The following is a 26150-nucleotide window of genomic DNA, read 5'->3' on the forward strand; positions in this document are numbered from 1 at the left end:
CTTCTAGGTTAGACTACTGCAATGCTTAATTTTCCGGCTACCCGGATAAAGCACTAAATAAACTTCAGTTAGTGGTAAATACGGCTGCTAGAATCCTGACTAGACCCAAAAAATGTGATCATATTACTCCAGTGCTAGCCTCCCTACACTGGCTTCCTGTCAAGGCAAGGGCTGATTTCAAGGTTTTACTGCTAACCTACAAAGCATTACATGGGCTTGCTCCTACCCATCTCTCTGATTTGGTCCTGCCGTACATACCTACACGTACGCTACGGTCACAAGACGCAGGCCTCCTAATTGTCCCTAGAATCTAAGCAAACAGCTGGAGGCAGAGCTTTCTCCTATTATAGAGCTCCATTTTTATGGAATGGTCTTCCTACCCATGTGAGAGACGTAAACTCGGTCTCAACCTTTAAGTCTTTACTGAAGACTCATCTCTTCAGTGGGTCATATGATTTGAGTGTAGTCTGGCCCAGGAGTGTGAAGGTGAACGGAACGGCTCTGGAGCAACGAACCGCCCTTGCTGTCTCTGCCTGGCCGGTTCCCCTTCTTTCCACTGGGATTCTCTGCCTCTAACCCTATTACAGGGGCTGAGTCACTGGCTTACTGGTGCTCTTTCATGCCGTCCCTAGGAGGGGTGCGTCACTTGAGTGGGTCGAGTCACTGATGTGATCTTCCTGTCTGGGTTGGCGCATCAGTTCTCTGGTCTGATGAAACCAAGATTGAACTCTTTGGCCTGAATGCCAAGCGTCATGCCTGGAGGAAATCTGGCACCATCCCTACGGTGAAGCATGGTGGTGGCAGCATCATGCTGTTGGGATGTTTTTCAGCTGCAGGAACTGGGTTACTTGTCAGGGTCGAGTGAAAGACGAAAGGAGCAAATTACAGAGAGATCATTGATGAAAACCTGCTACAGAGCGCTCAGGACCTCGGACTGGGGTGAACGTTCACCTTCCAATAGGACAACGACCCTAAACACACAGCCAAGACAACTCAGGAGTGGCTTCGTGACAAGTCTTTGAATGTCCTTGACTGGACCAGCCAGAGCCCAGACTTGAACCCGATCGAACATCTCCGTAGAGACTTGAAAATAGCTGTGCAGCAACGCTCCCCATCCAACCTGACAGAGTGTGAGAGGATCTACAGAGAAGAATTGGAGAAACTCCCCAAATACAGGCCATACCCAAGAAGACTCTATGCTGTAATCGCTGCCAAAGGTGCTTCAACAAAGTACTGAGTAAAGGGTCTAAATACTTATGTGTGATATTTCCCAAAAACTTTTTTTTATATAAATTGTCATTATGGGGTATTGTGTGTGGATTGATTAGGGGGGAAAAACACTTTGATCAATTTTAGAATAATGCTGTAACGTAACAAAATGTGGAAAAAGAAGGGGTCTGAATACTTTCCAAAGGCACTGTATGTGTACATACAGGGATGTTTGCCATCAGCCATACGGTTATGAAAATCTACACGTTAGGTTAGCTAATGAATGGTCTTCTCCCATTGACAATCACACAAATCACATAATTGAAATTGAGTTCTAGCACTTGATACATTCAAAAATATATTCACCTCTCCCCACTCTTACATACTGTAAATGTATCCAATTAGCATAATCAAAGTTCTGGTAAATAGTCAAGCTTCTCAAAGACAGCGGCTCTTAACCCTGTTTTTGTATTGAGATATACAGTCCCAGCTACAATGCCTACAATCTTTTGAATATTCTTGTGACCTGTCAAATAAATGAGCTTTGACTCAGTTTTCCTTCTATATACTAATAATAATATAATAGTATATACCATTTAGCAGATGCTTTTATCCAAAGCGACTTATTCAAGCATACATTTTTACGTATGGGTGGTCCTGGGAATTAAACGCAATAACCCTGGCGTTACAAACTCCATGCTCTATCACATGACACAAGGGGACCAGCCACCAGTGTCTCCTGACCCATAGTTGGGAGGGAGACACACTGACTGCCCTAAAGGTCCTCATTTCCATTTCTGCCACTGAGCTGCAATTCTGGGATCAATTTTGTGTCAAGTCAGAGCGAAGCAACCAATGGATGAGAGAGGATTAAAGGGATTGGGATATCTTATCCCTTTTAAACAAAGCCAGGTGAATTCCTTTAACAGTTTTACCGCCAGAGCTCTTACAGAGATTAACACTACAACACAGAATGGAAATATTCACAATGAAAAATAAGAAAGACATACTTGCATTTGTGGGCTTGTTTTACCACTTGAGCTGTGTGTGTGTGTGTGTGTGTGTGTGTGTGTGTGCGTGCTTAGTTGTGTCTTAGGAATTTGTGTCTCTGTCTCTGTTCTTAATTGAAATGTTTCTCACTGGCTTCTAGAGTCTCTGTACCCAGGAGAGCTCTCTTCCTTTTAATGTAATATCTGATTTGCCCATTTCAAAGACATAGCAGGAAATCCTGACCACAAAGTGATATATTCTCCCATGAAGCTGTTTGGCTTTATAAAATGAAATACATACTCCTCACATCTGTTTCTTGTAAGTTTTTGTGATGTACAGTGTGACTTTAAAGATTAATTCAATTTGAGATCCCCCACCGTGTAGTGTGGACATCTATAGCATTCAAACCACTGATGTAATCACTCCATGAAAATCCCAAATACATCAATTGATTCAGTATGTGGATATGAAGAACAAAAAGGCATGATAGCATAACATCTTTCCCTCAAAGCTTTAGCTTGAATAGTAGAATACTTAACATTTCCTCTATAACAGGCCATACTAATAAATAATGAGTGGTAAACCTTGGTTTGAGCACAATTCATTGGGCCTACACCCCTCAACTGATGCTTTTGTCAGCATCCATGTTACATGCGTGCAACACCATAGTTAACACATTCAGAACTAGTCAGACCATTGTCTCTAAGCTGTTAAGAATGACTAGAATACCAGGCAGCAGCATCATAATGTGTTGCAATGCAAAGTCTAATCCCACCCCTCCCAATGGGGTGTCCAATGAGATGAGTGATGTTTCAAGCAGAATGAACTGAAGGTCTCTCTCTCTCTCTCATACCCAAAATGTATAGTTCAAATCAGGATGTCTCAGTGATGTGATGCAGCACTTTCAACTCTACTGTCAAACCGCGCAAAGCAATTGAATCCCCTGCTTTCTCATCGGCAGTCCCCTTAATTGTAGTGAGTTTGTCTGACATACCAGTGCTTCCCTCACTACTTAAGTGTTTTTTTGTTTGTTATAGTAGATTAGCTGTCAAAATCATTTCCATCTTGTCAAACACATCTAACACCATCAAACACCCTCCGATTAAACTAACAAATTAAAAACATGTTTTCTATAATGAGAAGGATGATCCAATTTCAAGTGTGTGGATTTTAAAGTTTATTTAAGTAAGTATGGTGACTTCAGACAGAGTTGGATGGTTAATTAGCTCACTTTTTCTTTTTGCATAACAGGCTCTGAAAACAGAGGGTTATGAAATGAACAATACGTCTTAAAGTATCTTAATTGCCTCGTCAATGTGTGTTTAAAGATAGGTGCAAGAGCAGTCACACTTGAAAGAGACCTATAATGAAGTTTATGACTCATGTAGATAATAAGTGTGCTGACAAGTTCTGCCTAATTGCTACTCCCTGTGGCCCTGAATAGGAAAACTCTCTGTCTGGCTGTCGAGCGCTACAATATGTATTGAAACCCACATAACCATGTCAAACTCCAAAAGGCATTCGGGGATTTCAAATACTTGAAAATAAGCTGGATGGGCTGTTGTTAGGGAATCATTTTGCTTTTCAAAACGTGACCTGTTTAAGCATTTAGTGGCAGATTTCTGGGTCAGCAATATACCTTACAAAACAATATAAACCCAGTCCAATTTCTGTGCGCACAGACACAAAATGTTTTTTTTTTTTAAATAATTAAATACAGTAATATGAGATCTATATGTAAAACATTTACATTTGACATTTTAGTAGTTTAATCACTTATCTGATGCTCTTATCTAGAGCAACTTACAGTAAATGTATTACCGTAATCTTAAGACAGCTAGGTAAGACAACCACATATCACAGTCAAATATACAGGATACAAACATTCCTTTCTAGCTAAACAATGGATTGGCCTGTATATCGTTTAGCAAAAAAAAACATGTTTTCATACACATCTAAAATATACAAATTCAAGATCTGAGAACAGTAATATTTTAAATATAAATGAAGGTACCCATAAGCAATCATTTCTGATGAGAAAACACAAAACATTTGTGGATATAACATTATAAAAATAAACTCTTGATTTATACTTATTTACTTCAATTTTAACTTATACAACTAGGATGGCCACATTGTAAACTCAAACCATTGAATGAATGGAGCATTAAAATAGTTCCTATGTGGTATTTTAAGAAAGGTCTATATCCTATTCTCCTCTGTTTCCTCCCTCCTCTGTGTCCTCCCTCCTATGACTAGTGGTGAGGTAGTGAGATAAAACCTACTGTAATGAAGCCTAGAGTAAATACCTCTCAGTCCATTAAGCCCCAGCAGATTGATTCAGGCCCTCTAAATAATGTATGTCTTGAAAAAGACAAATAATTGATCAATATGAAATGGTCTACCCATTGTTACCTTTGCACTGTTCCTATTGATGAAAAACAGATCTTTCCTCCCACGTCTTCTCAGTTAAAGGACTGTATTCTCTGAGAATTAATCATTCATGTGACGGGGAGATGAGCCAGTGGAGGAACGGAAAGGAGAGGAAGAAATCCACATGAGATATACAGTATATTTGTAGTCGATATACGACACAGGCCAGGTCTCCTGTTGTACTGATCTCTCACACAAATGTAGATATTTCTCATCATCTATCTCCATCTTCTCCCATGACTCTTCATGTCTGCCTTCAGACTGTGACGAGTAGCCTAATGGGCAAATTCCCTCATGTAATGGCTCAAATCAGTCCCTTTTTTTTAAATGGTCTATTTGTTTCAGTGGGCCCACATATGTTCAGCCGCGTGGGCATGAGGGTGATTTTAGCTAGCCGCGGATGGAACTGGAATGGCTGGTGACCACAGATGGCTGAGGCTTAATGTGGGCTCATAAAGACAGGGCTGACCTTTTCAAGGTGACTCTCTCTTTGCTATAGATGATGCTATAGATGTGAGGATATGGAGGAAAGCAAAGTAAAGCAAACACCACTAGAGAGAGATCCCCTCTCCTCTTCGGATATAATGATTTTGAACATACTTCCCAGTATCTACTGCACGGTGGTGGCTCTGTCAACATCATAGAGATATAACAAGTTAATTCTGTGGTCAGCATGAACTGTAGTTACACACTAAAAAGTGATGGCTCATCAAGGTTTCTTTGGGAAGGGTGATGGTTCTACATTTGAAAATGTGGGGTCGTGGTTTGCACACAGCTCTTTTTGTGCAACCATGAGTGAGAGTGTCTTTCCAGTTTATCTAATGTTTTGTGTTATGACATTACATATTATATATGGCTATGGCTAATGATGGCTAATGATTGTGTTTTGTGAAAGACTGGCCTTGCGATAATTGTTCACTGACGCAATAATCAACCATATCAAATGGCTGACCGGAATGAAAAACCCTGTATGGTTCTTCAAAAGGATCTACAAAGAACATTTCAGATGTGAAGGTTCTATAAAGAACCATAAAAAGGGTTCTCTATAGCCCCCCAAAAGGTTGCAACCAGAGCAGAACCCTGTTTTGGTGCTATATAGAATACGTTTTAATGGTTATTTATACAACCTTAGGAAAGAGTTCTTTATAGATGGGTTAGCTGACAAGGTCACAAAAACGATGTGCACGCTTCAATGGGGCGTCTGTGAGTTGTTGTGATTCTGGATGGCCAGATACTGTAGCTACCAATGATGACAATAAACTGCCATGTAGGAAATTGTAAGTGACTCGTTTCAGCTAGTTTCATCTTGTTCTTGATACCATGTCTTGTTTTGAGGTGTTTTACCTGATTTCATGTCAATTTCAATGTGGCAAAAGAAATTGCTAGCTAGGTAACCAACATCTGTAATTATGTATTTGAGAGACAACAAGTACTCATTGTGCAAATGTATTTATGTTTTCAATAAACATTGGAGACGAAATATAGTTTAGATGTGCTCAACAATCTAAGCCCACCCCATCTGTTTTGTCCCATAGTTGCGCAAGCATACGTTTTCTTGCTAAACAACCAACCCATCTATAGAACCATACAGGTCCCATTTAGAACCTTGTGGGCATGCTTCTTTATTTGGGAGAGAGTTGGTCTCCCAGGCATAAAAGGAGCATTCAGTTGCAAGAGGAACAAACAATTGTTGTTTGAGGCACAGTGGCCACAAACTAGCCACAGCATCTAAACACACCACTTCAAAGCTGTGAGTGTTTTACTTGAAAGCTTTGGCATTACCCAGGTTCAGTAATGTACTGATCTGTGTCTGTTGTTTTTTAATTACAGAAAAGACACAACCTCACTCCAATATCTTCACCTGTAGAAAATAAGGCAGTCTTAGTTAATAACCTCTTGAAGCTAGGGGGCACTATTTTTATGTTTGGAAAAATAACTTTCCCAAAGTAAACGGCCTATTTCTCAGGACCAGATGCTAGAATATGCATATAATTGACAGATTAGGATAGAAAACACTCTAAAGTTTCCAAAACTATCAAAATATTGTCTGTGAGTATAACAGAACTGATATTGCAGTGAAACCCTGAGGAAAATCCAATCAGGAAGTGCCTCTTATTTTGAAATCCTTCTGTTCCTTTGCATGCCTATCCTCCATTTAAAGGGTTATCAACCAGAATCCTTTTTCTCTGGCTTCCCTAAGGTGTCAACAGTGTTTAGACATAGTTTCAGGCTTTTATTTTGAAAAATGAGAGTGAAAAAATCCGAAGATCAAAGGTAAACGGTTAATTTGATTGCTTTTCTGATTTTCGTGACCAAGCTTCCTGATGCTAAGTGTACATAATGCTATGCTTGGCTATCGATAAACTTACACAAACACTTGGATTGCTTTCGCTGTAAAGCATAATTTCAAAATCTGAGACGACAGGTGGATTAACAAAAGGCTAAGCTGTGTTTTGCAATATTGCACTTGTGATTTCATGAATAGGAATATTTTTTGTGATATTATTTGACTGTTGCGCTATGCTATTTAGCGGTTGCTGACGAAAATGATCCCGCGACAGGGATGGGTAGCATCAAGAGGTAAAATACTTTAAAGTACCTCTTAAGTAGTTTTCTCTGGTATCTGTACTTTACTTTACTAGTGATATTTTTTGACAACTTTTACTTTTTTTCCACCACATTCCTAAAGTAAATAATGTACTTTTTACTACAAAAGTACTCGTTACATTTCGAATGCTTAGCAGGACAAAAAATGTTTCCAATTCATACGCTTATCAAGGAAACATCCCTGGTCATCCTTACTGCCTCTGATCTGGCAGACTCACTGAACATAGATGCTTAATTTGTAAATTATGTCTGAGTGTTGGAGTGTGTCCCTGGCTATCTGTAAAATAATAAAACAATTAAATTGTGCTGTCTGGTTAGCTTAATCTAAGGGTACGTGGGATGCTAGCGTCCCACCTCACTAGGGTACGTGGGATGCTAGCGTCCCACCTGGCGAACAGCCAGTGAAATTGCAGAGCGCCAAATAAAAAAATAAAAAAACTCAAATACTAAATACTCAAATCAATTCTGTTATACTCACAGACATTATTTTAACAGTTTACGAAACTTTAGAGTGTTTCCTATCCAAATCTACCAATTATATGCATATCCTAGCTTCTGGGCCTGAGTAGCAGGCAGTTTACTTTGGGCACACTTTTCATCTGGTTTGCTTATTCCAAGGAATGTGAAATGATGTACTTTTGATACTTAAGTATATTTTAGCAATTACATTTACTTTTATACTTAACTACATTCTATGTATTGTTACTTTTACTCAAGTATTGTCACGACTTCCTTCGAGGTCGGCTCCTCTCCTTGTTCGGGCGGCGTTTGGCGATCGACGTCACCGGCTTTCTAGCCATCGTCGATCCATTTTTCATATATCCATTTGTCTTGTTTTCATACACACCTGGTTTTCATTTCCCCAATCAATCTATTTGTATTTAACCCTCTGTTTCCCATCATGTTTTGTGTGTAATTGTTTTCATGTCAAGTGATGTTCGTTAAGCGCTTTACTTTATTGTTCCGTTTTCTGAGTGCGTTTGTTTTGTTGTGCTCCCGGTTTGGAACTATAATAAAGTGCGCTTTATTTATTCATACTCTGCTCTCCTGCACCTGACTTCGACTTCATACACATCCTGACAATAATGACAATTGGGTACTTTTTCCATGGGAAGTGGAAGGTAAGGCTGTTTGTATGGCTGGCTGGCTCCGCCCTAACAATGTATAAAAATAAGTGTCGAAAGGGAGTAGGCACGCCACTGGCTTGACCCTGAAAAATCATCTTGCCTCCGACTTGCAGCTGTAGTGTCGCCAGCTGGGAGAATGACGGGTGAGGGGTGGGTAGGCTGTGTAGGAAAACGACAGGTGCGCGGCTGCCACTTGACAAAGCGACCCATTGCGGGTGCCCCATGAATGAAGCAATGGGCAAAACAGATGTTGCGTGGCACTCGACCACTCTGGAGGGACGCCGGCCTCCCGAGTGTTGACTGGGTGTGTTTATAGAATGTTAAGTCCCTTATTGACTGAGGTGAATGAAGCTACAGCAACAAGGTGATAATGGCTGGAGTCAAATGTGCTTGTTTTTGCTGTTCTCCAACTTGGATTTTAGAGTTTAAAAAAGTGTAGAAATGATGTAACTTTGCCATACTCTAGGTTTAGCTGAAATGATGCCCCTGTCCTGTGTGGGTTCATTTGTCTACACTTAAGTACCTGAAACTATCTGGCCGAACAATAAACCCGGAAAGTGACGAGGCAGGAATGTATCTTATCTTTTGAGCAGGAGAGGACCCAACTGAGTTGAGCGATCAATCACCCTCTCCCTTTCTTCTACTTTGTGTTGATGTTTCTGGAGTTTTAATTAAGTTAATTCCACATCAAACAGAAGCGAGATTATGACCATATGCCAGGGATGAACGAGAGCCTGTGTGGATACAGTTGATGGGCTTTCAGAAAACTAATTATTACAACTTTATTTTGTTGAATAAATGTAAAATTAAAATAATCTTGGGTTGGTTGAGTTCATTTGAATATCCCAGGAAAAGTGCCGTGGTGCAATCACTCACAGATGAGTTGAGATAAAAACACTTTACAAATACTTTCAAGAAGACACCATCAAGTGCATTGTCACCCTGACCCCTAGATACGTATATATACAGTTGAAGTCGGAAGTTTACATACACCTTAGCCAAATGCATTTAAACTCAGTTTCACAATTCCTGACATTTAATCAGAGTAAAAATCCCCTGTCTTAGGTCAGTTAGGATCACCACTTTATTTTAAGAATGTGAAATGTCAGAATAATAGTAGAGTGATTTATTTCAGCTTTTATTTCTTTCATCACATTCCCAATGGGTCAGAAAGTTTACATACACTCAATTCGTATTTGGTAGCATTGCCTTTAAATTGTTTCACTTGAATCAAACGTTTCGGGTAGCCTTCCACAAGCTTCCCAATATAAGTTGGGTAAATTTTGGCCCATTCCTCCTGACAGAGCTGGTGTAACTAGGCTTCCTTGCTCGCACATGCTTTTTCAGCTCTGCCCACAAATTTTCTATGGGATTGAGGTCAGGGCTTTGCGATGGCCACTCCAATACCTTGACTTTGTTGTCCTTAAGCCATTTTGCCACAACTTTGGAAGTATGCTTGGGGTCATTGTCCATTTGGAAGATCCATTTGCGACCAAGCTTTAACTTCCTGACTGATGTCTTGAGATGTTGCTTAAATGTATCCACAAAATACTCCTCCCTCATGATGCCATCTATTTTGTGAAGTGCACCAGTCCCTCCTGCAGCAAAGCACCCCCACAACATGATGCTGCCACCCCCGTGCTTCACAGTTGGGATGGTGTTCTTCTACTGGCTAGCCTCTCCCTTTTTCCTCCAAACATAACGATGGTCATTATGACCTAACAGTTATATTTTTGTTTCATCAGACCAGAGGACATTTCTCCAAAAAGTATGATCTTTGTCCCCATAAGCAGTTGCAAAGCGTAGTCTGGCATTTTATGGTGGTTTTGGAGCAGTGGCTTCTTCCTTGCTGAGCGGCCTTTCAGGATATGTCAATATAGGACTTGTTTTACTGTGGATATAGATACTTTTGTACTTGTTTCCTCCAGCATCTTCACAAGGTCCTTTGCTGCTGTTCTGGGATTGATTTGCACTTTTCGCACCAAAGTACGTTTATCTCTAGGAGACAGAACGCGTCTCTTCCTGAGCGGTATGACGGCTGCTTGGTCCCATGGAATTTATACTTATACTATTGTTTGTACAGATGAACGTGGTACCATCAGGCGTTTGGAAATTGCTCCCAAGGATGAACCAGACTTGTGGAGGTATATAATTTTTATTCTGAGGTCTTGGCTGATTTCTTTTGATTTTCCCATGATGTCAAGCAAAGAGGCACTGAGTTTGAAGGTAGGCCTTGAAATACACCCACAGGTAGAACTCCAATTGACTCAAATGATGTCAATTTGCCTATCAGAAGCTTCTAAAGCCATGATATCATTTTCTGGAATTTTCCAATCTGTTTAAAGGCAAAGTCAACTTAGTGTATGTAAACTTCTGACCCACTGGAATTGTGATACAGTGAAATAATCTGTAAAAAAATTGTTGGAAAAATTACTTGTGTCATGCACAAAGTAGATGTCCTAACCGATTTGCCAAAACTATAGTTTGTTAAGAACATATTTGTGGAGTGGTTGAAAAACGAGTTTTAATGACACCAACCTAAGTGTATGTAAACTTCCGACTTCAACTGTATATATATATATAGTAGCTACATATTCCCGAGGGGACTTGAAAATGAAGGGCAGTGTGTTGGTCTCATGAGATGCTGTATCATCAAACAATAAGTGAGAGATGGAAAATGCATGATGCAATAAATGTGTATTGACACCTCTGGCAGAATTCATTTCTATTCCTTCTTGATATTTTTTTATTTTTGCAAACTCAGCCTCATGGTAAGCAATGTTTTCATCTCTGATACCAGGGTATGGGTTTCAAATTAGACTTATTTATAAGTCACAGTGAACTGCAGCAAAAATAAACTACTTTAATACTAATATTTTGGAAGAGCTGCAATGGCATCGATAATCAACATCATTAAATATCATGACTAAATTAACTATTTTGTACACATACAGTACTGGGATAAATGGTAAAACTGTGATATCAAGATAAAGCAGAAACATTTACTTTAACATCTATAGTCTACATCTTCCTCTCTTTATGATTTCTCCCACATTTACATGAAAACCCCTCCTATTCCCTGTAGTGTAAATAAATCTCTAAACTGTTCAGTGGAGGCTCCTCAGGGGAGGACCAATATATTCACGTCACCAAATAATTGATTAAACACACACTTTGGAATAAAGTTCTACAGTAGCCTCTACAGCAGTCTGTAGTGTTGCACCAGCTGGCTATCAGGGTTGGGTAGGTTACTTTCTAAATGTAATATATTAGTTACTAGTTACTTGTCCAAAAAATGTAATCAGTAACGTAACTTTTGGATTACCAAAACTCAGTAACATAATACAATTACATTCGGTTACTTTTAGATTACTTTCCCCTTAAGACTCATTCGAAGAAGACAAAAATGTATGTTACCAATTGAACCACATCTATTTCAGGATAAATCAATGTTAAAATTTACATAGCTGGCCATATATGGGATGTTACATTTTACTTTATGGGTTAGCTTCTTGTAACCCATTGTCACATCCTGACCATAGAAAGCCTCTATTTTCTATGGCAGAGTAGGTCAGGGCGTGACTAGGGTGGTTAGTCTGGTTTATATTTTCTATGTGGGGTTCTAGGTTGTTTTTTCTATGTTGGGGTTTTGGTATGATTCCCAATTAGAGGCAGCTGGCTATCGTTGTCTCTAATTGGGGTCATACTTAAGTAGAATTTTTTCCACCTGTGGGTTATGGGATATTGTTTGTTTTGAGTTAATGTTGTCACAGTTCGTTGTTTGTTAGTTTATGGTTTTGTATTTGCTCTAGTTTCACTTCTTTAATAAATTATGTGGAACTCAACATACGCTGCGCCTTGGTCCGACATTCATTCCAACGAACCTATCGCTTTCTACTAAATATAATAACATGATTAAATGATATCTTTACATTAATAACCAAAGTCTCAGAACTTCAGTCATTCCAATAAATATTATACCCTTTGATCAAGAATATGACTTGGAAATATGGAAGTATAGATTAGCCAAATGGTTTTACCTGAGCAGAATACCAAAACTAAGGACTTATTAGCCAGCCCTACTCTCTTGTTGATGATTTTATGGTCATGGAGGACTGATTGGGCTCATTGATCAAGTTGAAAAATAAATGCTGTGCTCATGGAATGGCATGCACTGAGCACTAGTGAATAATTATTGCCATATGCTGCAATTGCTATAGGCCTATTGTTTACCTTTTCGTTGGTAACACTTTGATGTCTTGATAATATGCAGCTGTTTAAATCCATAGTTGAAACAACAAACTTTCTGAATTAAAAAAAGTTATCCTCGAAGTAATCATCTACTTTTTCAAAAGCATCTGTAATCTGATTACAATATTTTGCTGGTAACAAGTTAGTTACATGTTAGGGATTACGTTTTTTTTTAAAATGAATTACATGTAAGCCATTACTCCCCAACCCTGCTGGCTATGGCTATCCAACACTGGAAATCTTTCAAATTAATGTCAATTTTTGATTTTATTAATATATTGCCACCGAGGCCCACCGGTGTAACTGCTTGCTTAACTGTACTGTAACGGGGTTACTAACGCATTAGTTCTAGTAGCTATGTTGACCATGACTTTTTGTAGGTGACTGCTATGAAAGTGCATTGTTTTAGTGGGATCAGGGGTTTAAAAACGTTTCTTAAATGGTAGCAAACGAAACGGGGATAAACATACCGGAATTTGTCCCAAAGAAACTCACGTTTGCAACTGTTGGACAAACGAGTACACCCTAGATACACTTAGCGCACAACCGTGAGTCAGGACATTTCTGGTTGCGACAACCAATCATATCTCCGTCTGCAACCAAGAATTGCACTCGCCAACCAATCCGAGACACAAGTGCAACCAAGTGGTAACCAAGAATTAACCGATGAGGTCATAGCTATGTTTCCTGAAGTCCACAACCATCTCCTTAGTTTTGTTGACGTTGAGTGTGAGGTTATTTTCCTGACACCACAAGGGCCCTCATCTCCGTTGTTGGTAATCAAGCCTACCACTGTTGTGTCGTCCGCAAACTTGATGATTGAGTTGGAGGCGTGCGTGGCCACGCAGTCGTGGGTGAACAGGGAGTACAGGAGAGGGCTCAGAACGCATTTGTGGGGCCCCCTGAGGCGATGAACAGCATTCTCACATAGGTATTCCTCTTGTCCAGATGGGTTAGGGCAGTGTGCAGTGTGGTTGAGATTGCATCGTCTGTGGACCTATTTGGGCGGTAAGCAAACCGTGAGTCAAGGACATTTCTGGTTGCGACAACCAATCATATCTCCGTCTGCAACCAAGAATTGCACTCGCCAACCAATCCGAGACACAAGTGCAACCAAGTGGTAACCAAGAATTAGCCGATGAGGTCATAGCTATGGCGGGACCTTTAAACTCTAGAAGAGGACAATGGAAAAATACTGTAACCCCAGGGTCGTCACAATACGTTTCTTCTCAGGAAATTTTGTTCGGGAGTTATTTCTTTTCTGAAGTAACGTTAGCTATGACGGGATATTTAAACGCTAGAAGAGGACCATGGAAAAATAGATTTCCTCTCAGGTAATTTTGGCGATTTATCTTTCTTTTCTGAAGTAACGTTAGCTACAATTTTATTGTTGTCTGCTGTTTTTATTAATCATCATCATCATCATCATCATCATCGATCGGAATATCTAGCAGGTAAGATCAGTGTACAGTAATATGTTAGCAAGGTTAACAAGATTTACAGTGTAGCTACAGTAATGCGTTCTAACGCGTTAGTAAACTGGTGTATTGACACTGACACAGGTTATCGAAGTAAAGTAACGTTAGCTAGCTTAACGTCCGATGACTCTGACCATCAAAATAGTCTGTTAACCCCACTATTTGCAAACTGGAGTTATTATTTGCTTTTTACCGTAGCTAGCTATCTAAACAAAGTGTGATTTTATAGCTAATAGTTGTGTTTTGTCACTAAACTCAGCATCATCAAACTTCTTTTTCTCTTTTAATTAATTTAGCTAATTGGACTAGACATAGCTATTGGGCAAACACTGTCTTCATATCAAATCGGCTAGGGTCATGTCAATTATGAATCAAAAGGCACGAGCGATATCCTATGCTCTTGCTTATGCTGGTGTTTTTGTGGTAGAAATGTCCTTTAGCAAGTAGCTAAAGATAGCATAAGTAGCTAGAGTTTATATACTTAATTTTATTGTTCCATCTATTAACCCAGTCTGCTCACTGTGATTAAAATGTATATCATTTATGCTTATTAAATACAAACTTTCCCCTTTATTTTCACAGCAGACATGGAGCCTTGGGTTCAGAAAACTGCCAAATGGAAGCCTTGTCTTAACAGACAGTAAGGATTCTATAGGATTTACAGGACATAAACTACTAAAAGAGTGTGGAGCCAGGCTGTGTCTCCAGGCAATGTGGTGGAATCAGCCAGGAGGGCTGTACTGCTCAAAGGTGGCAACCCAACAAGCAGGGCACATTTGCTGGGTCAGCATGAGATACAGTTTGGCCTTTATAAGGAGCAGTCTTTCAAGTGGGTGGTTGAAAATGTGCTGGTCTGGGCTGGGTATTTGGTGGCATCGATGCAGAAAGAATCTGCCTCTCAGCCAGCGAGGAGTGATTTCAAAAACCATGCTGCTAATAAGATGGCTTTCAAGGAGTACATGGAGCTCTTCCACGAGGGCCGGGAGGCTATCAGGATTAAGTCCACCACCCAGCCATCCTCCACCACCTAGCCATTCAAAGACCAGATGACCACTGGTTCCCAGAGGTCCTCAACATCCTCACTCAGGTCATTGCTGGTTGGACAGTTACGCCCCTCCCAGAATCCCGACAGCACAATAAGGAAGCTCATGTCTCCTCGGAAGGTTCAGCCTAGTAAGCTCTATATTATGTTAATATAAATTATTTCATAATGTTATATTTTAGTTTATGGAGATAATAGATAAGTAAAACAATGTTTAATCTGTTGATCTAATTTATTGAATAGTTCTACTTTTCAGCCCTTCCAGCCTCTGAGCCTGATGATGGTGAGCTCCTTATGGTAGCAGAGCAGCTTGAGTCACAGGAGTCAGATGTGCCGCAACCAATGGAGTTACAAGTATCAAGTTATTACTTATAGTACTCACTGCTCAGCCTCTTTAAGTCTCATTCTACGTGTTTGTGTGGTGATTTTATAGTGATGACTTACATCATTTAAAATGTATCAGGCCTACACAGTATGTCTCATGTGATATGAGGACCTGTCCTTGGGGAATTTATCATCAATACATTATTTATTGTGTTGAGATGTTGTCTTTTGATTTCAGAGAGCGACGTAGTATGCCTTCCCAAGGATTGGCAACGCACTTTGCCTGATGTGGACCATAAGTGGGTGTCCAAGGCATTGTTCAGGTGGTCGGGGAATAGGATTCCAGAGATGGACTTTGCCAGGGTTGACAAAATGTGGTGGGACGCCCCTCCACCACCCCCTCATCAGCAGCTCAGCACCGGTGATGGAGAGGTACTTTGTCCATCCTCTGCTGCTCTGGATGCCCAGGAACCTCTGGCAGGTGAAGCTGTATTGCCCAGATCTTACTATCTGGTAGCAGAATACCTTCAATGTCCCAAGTGCAGTAGGAAGGTCATCAGTTGGAACCACAGCATCCTTTCCCAGCTGGACATAGGCCACAGCATCCAGTTTCCCTTCATTTTGACAGCTAAACCCGTCTGTGACATCAAGGTAGTTCATCTGATGAGACAGTGAGGTCTAGGGAACAGCAGCAGCCATATACAAAAGAAGGTGGAGGAACAATGCAGTCCTGGCTGCAGAGGACTATCCCTTACCTGACTGACTGCAAGCTCTACTCCAGTGCAGTCAGTGTTGGACTGGTGGCACTAGTAGCATCCAAGAGCCCCCCCCCCAACATGACATCTGTGCCCAAGTACCGCTGGCTAATGCAGGTATACACCCAGGATGTCCTGCCCCAACTGGATGAGGTCAAGGCCAGCATTACCTCCCACGGTCCTCAAGATCGACTCAACCAAGAAGGTGGTAAAGAAGTTGGCAAGCCACAGTGCCAAAACTGCTGTGTGGGCCACTAATGTGGGAAATGAGCATGGACAAGTCCTCATGTCCGTGCTCACAGCCAGTGAGGGCAAAAGGACTGGGCCCTATGGTCGATGGCCTCATCAAAAAGTATGCGGATGCTGGAATCACAACACCTTCCATCCTGTATGTGAACAGGGACTGTTGCGGAGAAAGCCACATTCAGAAGATGTTTGCTGCCTGGCCACAGCTGAAGATAAAGCTGGACATGTGGCACTGCATGAGGTGCATTGCAGTTGGTTGCAACACTAACTCCCACCAGCTGTATGCAACGTTCATGAATTGTCTCAGCCAGTGCATTTTCCAGTAAGACCAGGATGACCTAAAAGCACTGAAGGATGCAAAACGAAAAGAGCTGGAGGCAAAGCTCATGGGTCCATTAGATGCTGATGTCATGCGTAACATCACTCAGAGTGAGCTGGCCCTGCACTGCCGAAGAACCACACGTGGCACAGAGGAAACCCAGGCTCTGATCACTGAGCTCATCAATGGCTGATGGTGAGAAGGGGCGTGACTCCTTGGGTGTGCCTCTGATCAACTCCTGCAGGATGGAGGACATCTGGAGGACACAGATCAAGCATGTGGCCAGCCTGCAAGACCAAGAGGGTGCCCAGTTATATATCCAGACTGGCATCAGCATCAAGGGAGGACTTCCCCTGCCCATATACAGATGTGCCAGAAGTTCCACATCACTAGAATGCTTCCATCTTCACCTGAACCGATTCCTCCCAGGAAAAAACACAATCAAAACAATTCACTTTTAATGTACAATTACTGTTGTCTCTGTTTGAACTGGTGGTTGTATTCGAATGTACCAACCTTGTGAATTTATATTTCAGGTACACTAGCCAGTGATACCTTCTATCAGACGTACCTGGTTGATGGATTGGCACGGTGGAATCAGGACCATGCTGTTGCAGCTACAAGTGACAGGAAGGAGCCCCACTCCTACAGTGTCATCCTTCGTCACACTGCCAACACCCTCAGGGAGGATATGCTTGGAAAGATTATGGTTCCTTACACTGTTCCAGGCAAATACACTGATGTCCAAGGGGAGGATGAGGGCTTTATGGAATTTCAGTACCTGACAGTTCCAGTGCTGGAGACAGCCCTGCCTCTTGGCACCTTTCGTCCTATTCCCACCCCCTCTACCAGCATCCAGTCCACAGCTGCATCAGTCAGTCCCCTGGCTTCCACTCTTGTATGTGCTACTCCACCACCTGGGCCTCTGTCCTCTACACCTGTGCTCACCAGTAGTCAGTCCCATCCTCCACTCCTGTATGGGCTACTCCTCCCACAGGCAGGCAAGAGTGTGCAAGGTGGTATTGAATGTGTCGCTGTCTGTCGCTTTGGCTGTGTTTGTAAATTCACTCTGGAATGCCAGAGTCTGCTCAGTGCGTTCTTGGGCGTTCATAAAATTCAGAGCGTTTTGCTCCCGGAGTGTTTAAAACACACACTGGACGCTCTGGCCAAAGAGTAGGTTTGATCCGAGCTAGCGTTCTGACCTCACAACAGCAGCACCCAAGCTAACTGACTGAAGTTGGCTAGCTTGGTAATGAGAGAACACCTCACTCTGACCATTTTATTCACCCTAGCAGAGCTGGTTAGCCTGCTTTCATGTTATCTAGTGCGTTGACTGTAACTGCGGCTGGCAACAATATACTGACACCCGTCATATTCAACAGGTGTTGCGTGTTATTAAATGAATGTTACCCCTTGATTACTCACATTTCTCTTGACCTGTGCATCTATACTGAACAAAAATATAAAGCAACATGCAATAATTTCAAAGATTTTACTGAGTTACAATTCATATAAGGAACTCAGTCAATTAAAATAAATTCATTAGGCCATAATCTATTGATTTCACATGACTGAGAATACAGATATGCCTCTGTTGGTCACAAGAGATTTAAAAAAAACAGTCCGTATCTGGACCTCATGCAGCAAGACACATCTCCTTCGCAGAGAGTTGATCAGGCTGTTGATTGTGGAATGTTGTCCCACTCCTCTTCACTGGTGTGTCCAAACTTTTGACTGGTACTGTATATATTTTTGTTCTGTATACATTGTAAACTTTCATTCATAGGCTAGGTTGTAGCAACCTCATGATGGGCAATATGGAAAATTATAGTATCATGTAGTAGCCTAAACCTATCGATGTTACATTGAACTGGGTGAATGGAATATGAATGACAGTCATCCAATATGCTGTAATAGAAATAAGGCCAAGCTCATCAAAATTGTCCTCCCTCATCACTGACCGCCACTGATACCGTACATTGAAAAAATGCAATAAGATCATACACTTCTGATCTTGATTCCATCCAATGACTGTTTTATTCAGCTACTGCTTACCCAAAGATCTCCTCTACCGCACAGAAGACCACTGTGGCCTGTGAACCCAGCATCTTCTCTCGCTCGCTATCAATCAATGAGATGGCCTCAGAGACATAATTGCTCCATGCAACAGAGAAGCCAATCTCCATTCCATTAGAGGCTGTACAATACAGTATTTATGGTGGTGAATCAAAGTTGATTTGTTATTCAACCATTCTTATACAGGTATATTTGTTTCATTTTCCTCACAAAGACAGAACTAGAGAAGAAACGGTACTAGTATTTGCATAGGCATTATGGTGAAAGACAAAGAGAGACTTATGTTACGACATTTGTGACATTGGTGTTATTATTGCATGGAATCAAGGAGAGTGCAATCACTTTATGTAAGCATTGTGCACATGTCAGACCTGATGCAAGTCATTCAATGGAGCAGAATGACAAAGTGGAGTACATCAGTATAAAAAAAACACACTCCAGTGGGTTTCTTATAACACTCTATTTAGTGGCCGTATCTGAATCAATCTCCTACCTTATGAACCGACCACTCAGTGGCATGGTTTGCTGCATAACGGCAGGTCCGGTGAATAACAAAGCAGAGTTTAACCTTGAAGACTGAAATTCGGGGGTGGCATACTGAACATTGAAGTTACTATTAGGCTCAATGAAGAATGTGACTGTTCACTGGTAACAAACCTGAAACAAACATTTACTTGTTGTCTGAATGTCCCTTACTATTCAGCGGGAAAACCTTTCTATTGATGAGGATATGTCATGCTAGTCCATTTAGAATGATGAGGACTTTGAGACGGTCATCAGCTACTATAATATTCCATCCAGGTTCCTCAGAGGGGTTGAGTTATCAATAAACTAACCAAGATCTATCCCCTCGCCTCTGAAGTGAATTTTCAAAGACTGCAGAAACCCTTCTGAAGCACCGTTCAAGCAATCTAAAGATTTTAAACTGGATGTGATGACATTAATGAAGGATACTTTTTCAAGCACGTCTCATTCCAATAAGCCCAGAGTGAGTTTAGATTCAGAGTGGTTCCACTTGGCTGAGGAGAAACATTTTCTGAATTTAAACGCGACCAATTCTTCAACCAAGCCTCTGCTCACATGAAGCGTTAAATTCAACTCAAAGCAGCTGCAAAGAGATTTACATTTTCAGTATAGGGCTTTAAAGCCATAGGGTTGACTGAAATATTTGCATTAAGGATTTTCCCTCCCATCTGAGAAACATATTTCTAACGTTGACGCCTCTCAGTTGACGCCTTTGGGTATTGTATCTTAAGCTACTACCCGTATTCTACAAAACATAAGGAAACTTAATCGTGAGCCATTCCAAAGAAGGGAATATAAACACAATAAATCATTTCAATAGGACTTTCCAAGTGAGCCGGCGCTGTACCTAATATTGGATTTGTAATTACTGGTATTATGTTCCAGCACACTAGTCTTTCTTTTCCAATCCCACTCGCTTTAGCTGAATAGGCTTATTAACAACCTCAACTTCCAATGACACTTCTAACTCCTTTTTTGTGTGATTATGATTTTGTACCTTCATGTTGTAACTTCTCAAAAATAAATGTGTCCATTTGAGTCTATCAAAAGAATGTGGATGTATTCAAATCGGCAGAATGAATCAGTGTTGTACTCACGCGCATGCCAAGCTCAATGTTCTCGCCTCCATAGACTTCCATGCCAGGATCGAGGAGGCCGATCTGGCCAAAGTATTCTCTGTCCACCACAAAGGAGCAGCCGATCATAGCTGGTGTCCTAGATGAAAAGACAGATGGAGAGAGGCTTTTAAAAACAGTGTTCATTCCCCTGTCTGTCTTGATCAGCCTCAGTGACACCCACAGTGCACTCTTGTTGAGTAGACACTTTACTAAAATAAAACAGGATTCATAGTAATGTTAATAATCACTGCACACCAGGCTGTTTGCACCCTGGGCTACACTGCAGGCAGATACACTATTTACTTGATTTCATTTCATTTAACACAAAAATCTATGCATGATTAACCTGGGAAAACCCCTGAGTAACAATGCATTTTACAAAACGGAGAACACCATTCTCCTCTCTTAATTGTACATCTACATGTGGGGTACAAGTGCACCCAGACCTTCTGTGAAAATACCACAGGCTCAGCATTTGGTATATCTTTCGATATGCATTTTTCCATAAGTGTCTGTGTTAAAACATCAAGAGGACCAGCTTCCAGAGACATCTCCATAATACAATAGAACTGGGTCTATAAAGCTCTTCAAGGAAGAGGGGTGGCAGGTAGCCTAGTGGTCAGCGGGAAAAAACAAGGAACATTGCTTTAGGGATGTATGAGAGGGAAGCTATGATGGGGACAAGGTCCTCTAGTAAATATAGATGGTCAGACACACACACAAACCTCCATGAGAGAGCCACCTGTGCTGGCCTGATGGATGGGCCACTGTCCTCTCCACTCCAGCCTGCTCTCTCTAGGTCTCTAAAGTTGTTTTTATTTCCAGGCCACTGTCACCCTAGGCTTGCTTTTACTGGCTTTAGCCAATGCATTTAGTGCTCGATGACATAGACTTCATAAAAATGTAATATAAAAATATAGCAGGTCATGATGTGCGATGACAAATGGAGTCAAAAAGCTTATTTTCAATCTGATCAGTGGGTAGCTGTAGTCTACTGCAGCATGGAGCCTAGTACACCATACATTAACATGCACAGTGGAGAGTGCAGTTCTGTACGGCTGGCCCTACTGTATGTTATCGGGAGGAGGTTATTAGAGAGGGAGGATGAAGAGGGAACGCTATAATGATTAATTGACACTGTGTTAATATTCAAAAGGAGGTTGTTTAGGGATATCAAGGATGCTGTGCATGTTTATATTTGTTTGCATATAGTCGTGTTTAGACGATAATTGCAGTAGTTTTGTCTTCCCAAAATAATCTGCATGGAGTGTGCTTTATGAAATTATTATGCGGGGTAAGGAAGAGACACACACACACACACACACACACACACAAACCAACATCTGCGCAATCACTGCTCTATAGATATCTTGCAAAAATCTCCCTTTTCCAGTGGGCAAACTGCTTATACACTCATCCTCGGTCTGGTTTTTCACCTCCTTTTCTTATTTTATGATGTTTTTCAGTCAGTCAAAGTTTATAAAAGCGACGTTTTTTCTATTACAGTGCCTTCAGAAAGTATTCACACCCCTTGACTTTTTCCACATTTTGTTGTGTTACAGCCTGAATTTAAAATGGATTACATTGAGATGTATTGTTACTGGCCTACACACAATACCCCAATGTCAAAGAGGGATTATGTTTTAAGAACGTGTGACTAATTAATAAAACATGAAAAGCTGAAATGTCTTGAGTTATTAAGTATTCAACCCCTTCGTTATGGCAAGCATAAATCATTTCTGGAGTAAAAAATATCCATAGTCACATAATAAGTTGCACGGACTCACTCTGTGTCCAATAATAGTGTTTATCATGATTTTTTGAATGACTACCTCATCTCTGTACCCCACACATGCAATTATCTGTAAGCTCTCAGTCAAGCAGTGAATGTCAAACATAGATTCAACCACAAAGTCCAGGGAGGTTTTCCAATGCCTCACAAATAAGGGCACCTATTGGTACATGGGTAAAAAATAAATAAAAAGCAGACATTTAATATCCCTTTGAGCATGATAAAGTTATTCATTACACTTTGGATGGGGTATCAATATACCCAGTCACTACAAAGATACAGGCATCCTTCCTAACTCAGTTAACAGAGAGGAAGGAATTCGCTCAGGAATTTCACCAATGGTGACTTTAAAACAGTTACAGACTTGGGAAATGTTCTTGTTACGTACAACCTCATTAGTCTACGTTAGCTCAACCATCCCGTGGACGGGACACCGATCCTGAAGAAGTTGACCTTGATAGGAGAAAACTGAGGATTGATCAACAACAATGTAGTAACTCCACAATACTAACCTAAATTACATAGTGAAATGCCAGTACAGAATACAAATATTCAAAAACATGTATCCTGTTTGCAATAAGGCACTAAAGTAAAACTGCAAAGAATGTGGCAAAGAAATGAACCTTATGTCCTGAATACAAAGCATTATGTTTGGGGCAAATCCTAAACACCACATCACTGAGTACCAATCTTCATTTTTTCATGCATGGGTGGTGGCAGCATCATGTTATGGGCATGCTTGTCATCGGCAAGGACTAAGGAGTTTTTTTTAGGATAAAAAGATGTGGAATAGAGTTGAGCACAGGCAAAATCCTAGAGGAAAAACTGGTTCAGTCTGCTTTCCAACAGACACTAGGAGACAAATTCACCTTTCAGCAGGACAATAACTTAAAACACAAGGCCAAATATACACTGGAGTTGCTTTCCAAGGTGACTTTAAATATTTTGATTGGCCTTGTTACAGTTTTGACCTAAATTGGATTGAAAAATCCATGGCAACACTTAAAATGGGCTGTCTAGCAATGATCAAAACCAACTTGACAGAGCTTAAAAAAGAAACATGTGCAAATATTGCACAATCCAGCTGTACACAAAGCTCTTAGAGACGTACCCAGAAAAACTCACAGCTGTAATGACTCAGGGGTGTGAATACTTACTGCATGTAAATTATATTTCTGTATTTCATTTGATACATTTGCAAACATTTATAAAAACATGTTTTCACTTTGTCATTATGGGGTATTGTGAGTAAATGGCTGAGAAGAAAAAACAATTGAATTAATTTTGAATTCAGGCTGCAACACAACATGTGGAATAAGTCAATGGGTATGAATACTTTCTGAAGGCACTGTTGTGGATATATTTTTGGATGCCCAAACACCTCAGCTCTGAATAGCCATAGGCCTACACTACATTATTGTTGATGGGCAGAAAGATGTAGGAAACAAGTAACAGGAATGATCTCCAATAGGGATCAACACAGCCAACACACTCCACCTGCCTCTTGAGGTGTGGAGTGTCAATAACAGGACTGCAAATAGCACCTGCAATGTTTGCAGTCATTCCACTGCTGTTATCTTACAACTGATATCTTACAACAGAAACTATTGTTTTACTGTAGTCCATATGAAAAGGAATCCTCTTACAATATTTAAAGTTTAGTTTTTCATGCTTGTTCTCCTGTGTGTCCGTTTAATCTGTCTCAGGGGCAACAGTAACACCCCTTAACAGAGCCCTGCTTGACATTATTTCCAGTGCTTAACATTTCTGTCTCTAACTGGCAAAGCGTGGTTCGGTTGTAATTCAAACAGTGATCAGCAAAGTAGCATAGCCATGATGTCAGAACAGTCTGATTGAAATTTTCCTCAGAGGAGAAGTCTCATATTGTCTCTTCTGTCTCTGTTGGTTGGCTTCTGACATTGTGTTAAATTAGAATCATAAGCTAAATGATGCTTTAATGTCTCAACCAGAAGACAAATGGCCCATAGCACATGGCTCAGCAGTCACCTCCAGTCTTCAGACACAGCATTAGGGGCTATATGAATAATTAATTACAACTATTTTATGACCTGATTTGTGTGTATTGCCATGACATGAGAAATAAGACTATTTCTGTGTAATTTAAGAAATATGACATAATAATAATAATGCTGAACATATAGAAAATACATAAAACATGATTTACCTGAGGCTCCTAGGTGAATATTTACTGTAATAATCATCAACTCTATGATTACAGTGACAACATTTATTCCATACAATACAGCACCACACTGTAGACTAAAGTCATATACAGCGCTCACTGTATGAAATTACACTAATGACCCAATATCAAGGTTTCCTCATCAAAATGGAGGGGGTGCTCAACTATGGTGAGGTGTGTTACCTGATGGGGGCTGTCTCGTCGCCCTTGTCCAGCCACTCCTGAGGGGGGATAATGTACATGCACCACAGGCCCCAGTTGTAGCCGTGGGCCGCGTTGGCGTACTGCTGCACCTCGAACGTGTTGAACTTGATGTTGTCGATGGCCGGGAGGATGATCCGGGTATGGTCCTCCTTCACTCTGGTCAGGATAGGCTCCGCCCTTTGATAAGAAAAGAGAGACATCAGGGTTGAGCTATTGTACTGTGACACTGTCACAACCATCAAACAATCACTCACGCCGCCAAACTTACCCTAGTAAAACTGACTATCCTACCGATCCTCGACTTTGGCGATGTCATCTACAAAATAGCTTCCAATACTCTACTCAGCAAACTGGATGCAGTTTATCACAGTGCCATCCGTTTGGTTACTAAAGCACCTTATACCACCCACCACCGCGACCTGTATGCTCTAGTCAGCTGGCCCTCGCTACATATTCGTCGCCAGACCCACTGGCTCCAGGTCATCTACAATTCCATGCTAGGTAAAGCTCCGCCTTATCTCAGTTCACTGGTCACGATGGCAACACCCACCCGTAGCACGTGCTCCAGCAGATGTATGTCACTGATCATCCCTAAAGCCAACACCTCATTTGGCCGCCTTGCCTTCCAGTTCTCTGCTGCCTGTGACTGGAACGAATTGCAAAAATCACTGAAGTTGGAGACTTTTATCTCCCTCACCAACTTTAAACATCTGCTATCTGAGCAGCTAACTGATCGCTGCAGCTGTACATAGTCCATCGGTAAATAGCCCACCCAATTTACCTACCTCATCCCCATACTGTTTTTATTTATTTACTTTTCTGCTCTTTTGCACACCAGTATCTCTACCTGCACATGACCATCTGATCATTTATCACTCCAGTGTTAATCTGCAAAATTGTGATTATTCGCCTACCTCCTCATGCCTTTTGCACACAATGTATATAGACTCTTTTTTATTTTTTCGAATGTGTTATTGACTTGTTTATTGTTTACTCCATGTGTAACTCTGTTCACACAGCTCTGCTTGATCTTGGCCAGATCGCAGTTGTAAATGAGAACTTGTTCTCAACTAGCCTACCTAGTTAAATAAAGGTGAAATAAATAAATAAATAAAAATCATCCATCAACATCCCTTTAAAACACTGCAGAGAAATAAATGTAATACATATGGCCAGCAATAAAAAAAAGCAGTGTTGGCTCCCTCAAAATCTTTATTTCTCCTCTACAGGGTTGCCAGGGATTCTCAATAAAAGCCTTTTTCCAAAAGCCTGCCAAAGTCTTCAACAGTGGCTTACTCTAGGGTGTTTTGCTTGCCACGTTCGGTGTCAGAGTACATCAAACTGTATGCAGCACCCTTGGTGTTGTTGTCCCCTAGTTATTGAAGTGGCTGGCTACAGAGTGTGTGTGTTTGTTCCCTTCATTTCCTACTCACTTGGCCTATGGCATGCAT

General features: G+C 40.9%; 1 protein-coding gene across 1 annotated transcript in view; it reads right to left on the reverse strand.

Annotated features, from left to right (window-relative positions):
* The window catches only part of galnt9 (polypeptide N-acetylgalactosaminyltransferase 9), an 89241-nt gene that overhangs the window by 30978 nt on the left and 32113 nt on the right, over window positions 1–26150 (reverse strand). The window contains exons 5-6 of the mRNA XM_024417803.1: window positions 24679–24876; window positions 20480–20597 (exon numbers count right to left, since the gene is read on the reverse strand). Coding sequence (XP_024273571.1) covers window positions 20480–20597; window positions 24679–24876 — 316 coding nt within the window. The remainder of the gene's footprint in view (window positions 1–20479; window positions 20598–24678; window positions 24877–26150) is intronic.

The sequence above is a fragment of the Oncorhynchus tshawytscha genome, linkage group LG04, assembly GCF_018296145.1.
Source record: "Oncorhynchus tshawytscha isolate Ot180627B linkage group LG04, Otsh_v2.0, whole genome shotgun sequence".
In the NCBI taxonomy this organism is placed as follows: Eukaryota; Metazoa; Chordata; class Actinopteri; order Salmoniformes; family Salmonidae; genus Oncorhynchus; species Oncorhynchus tshawytscha.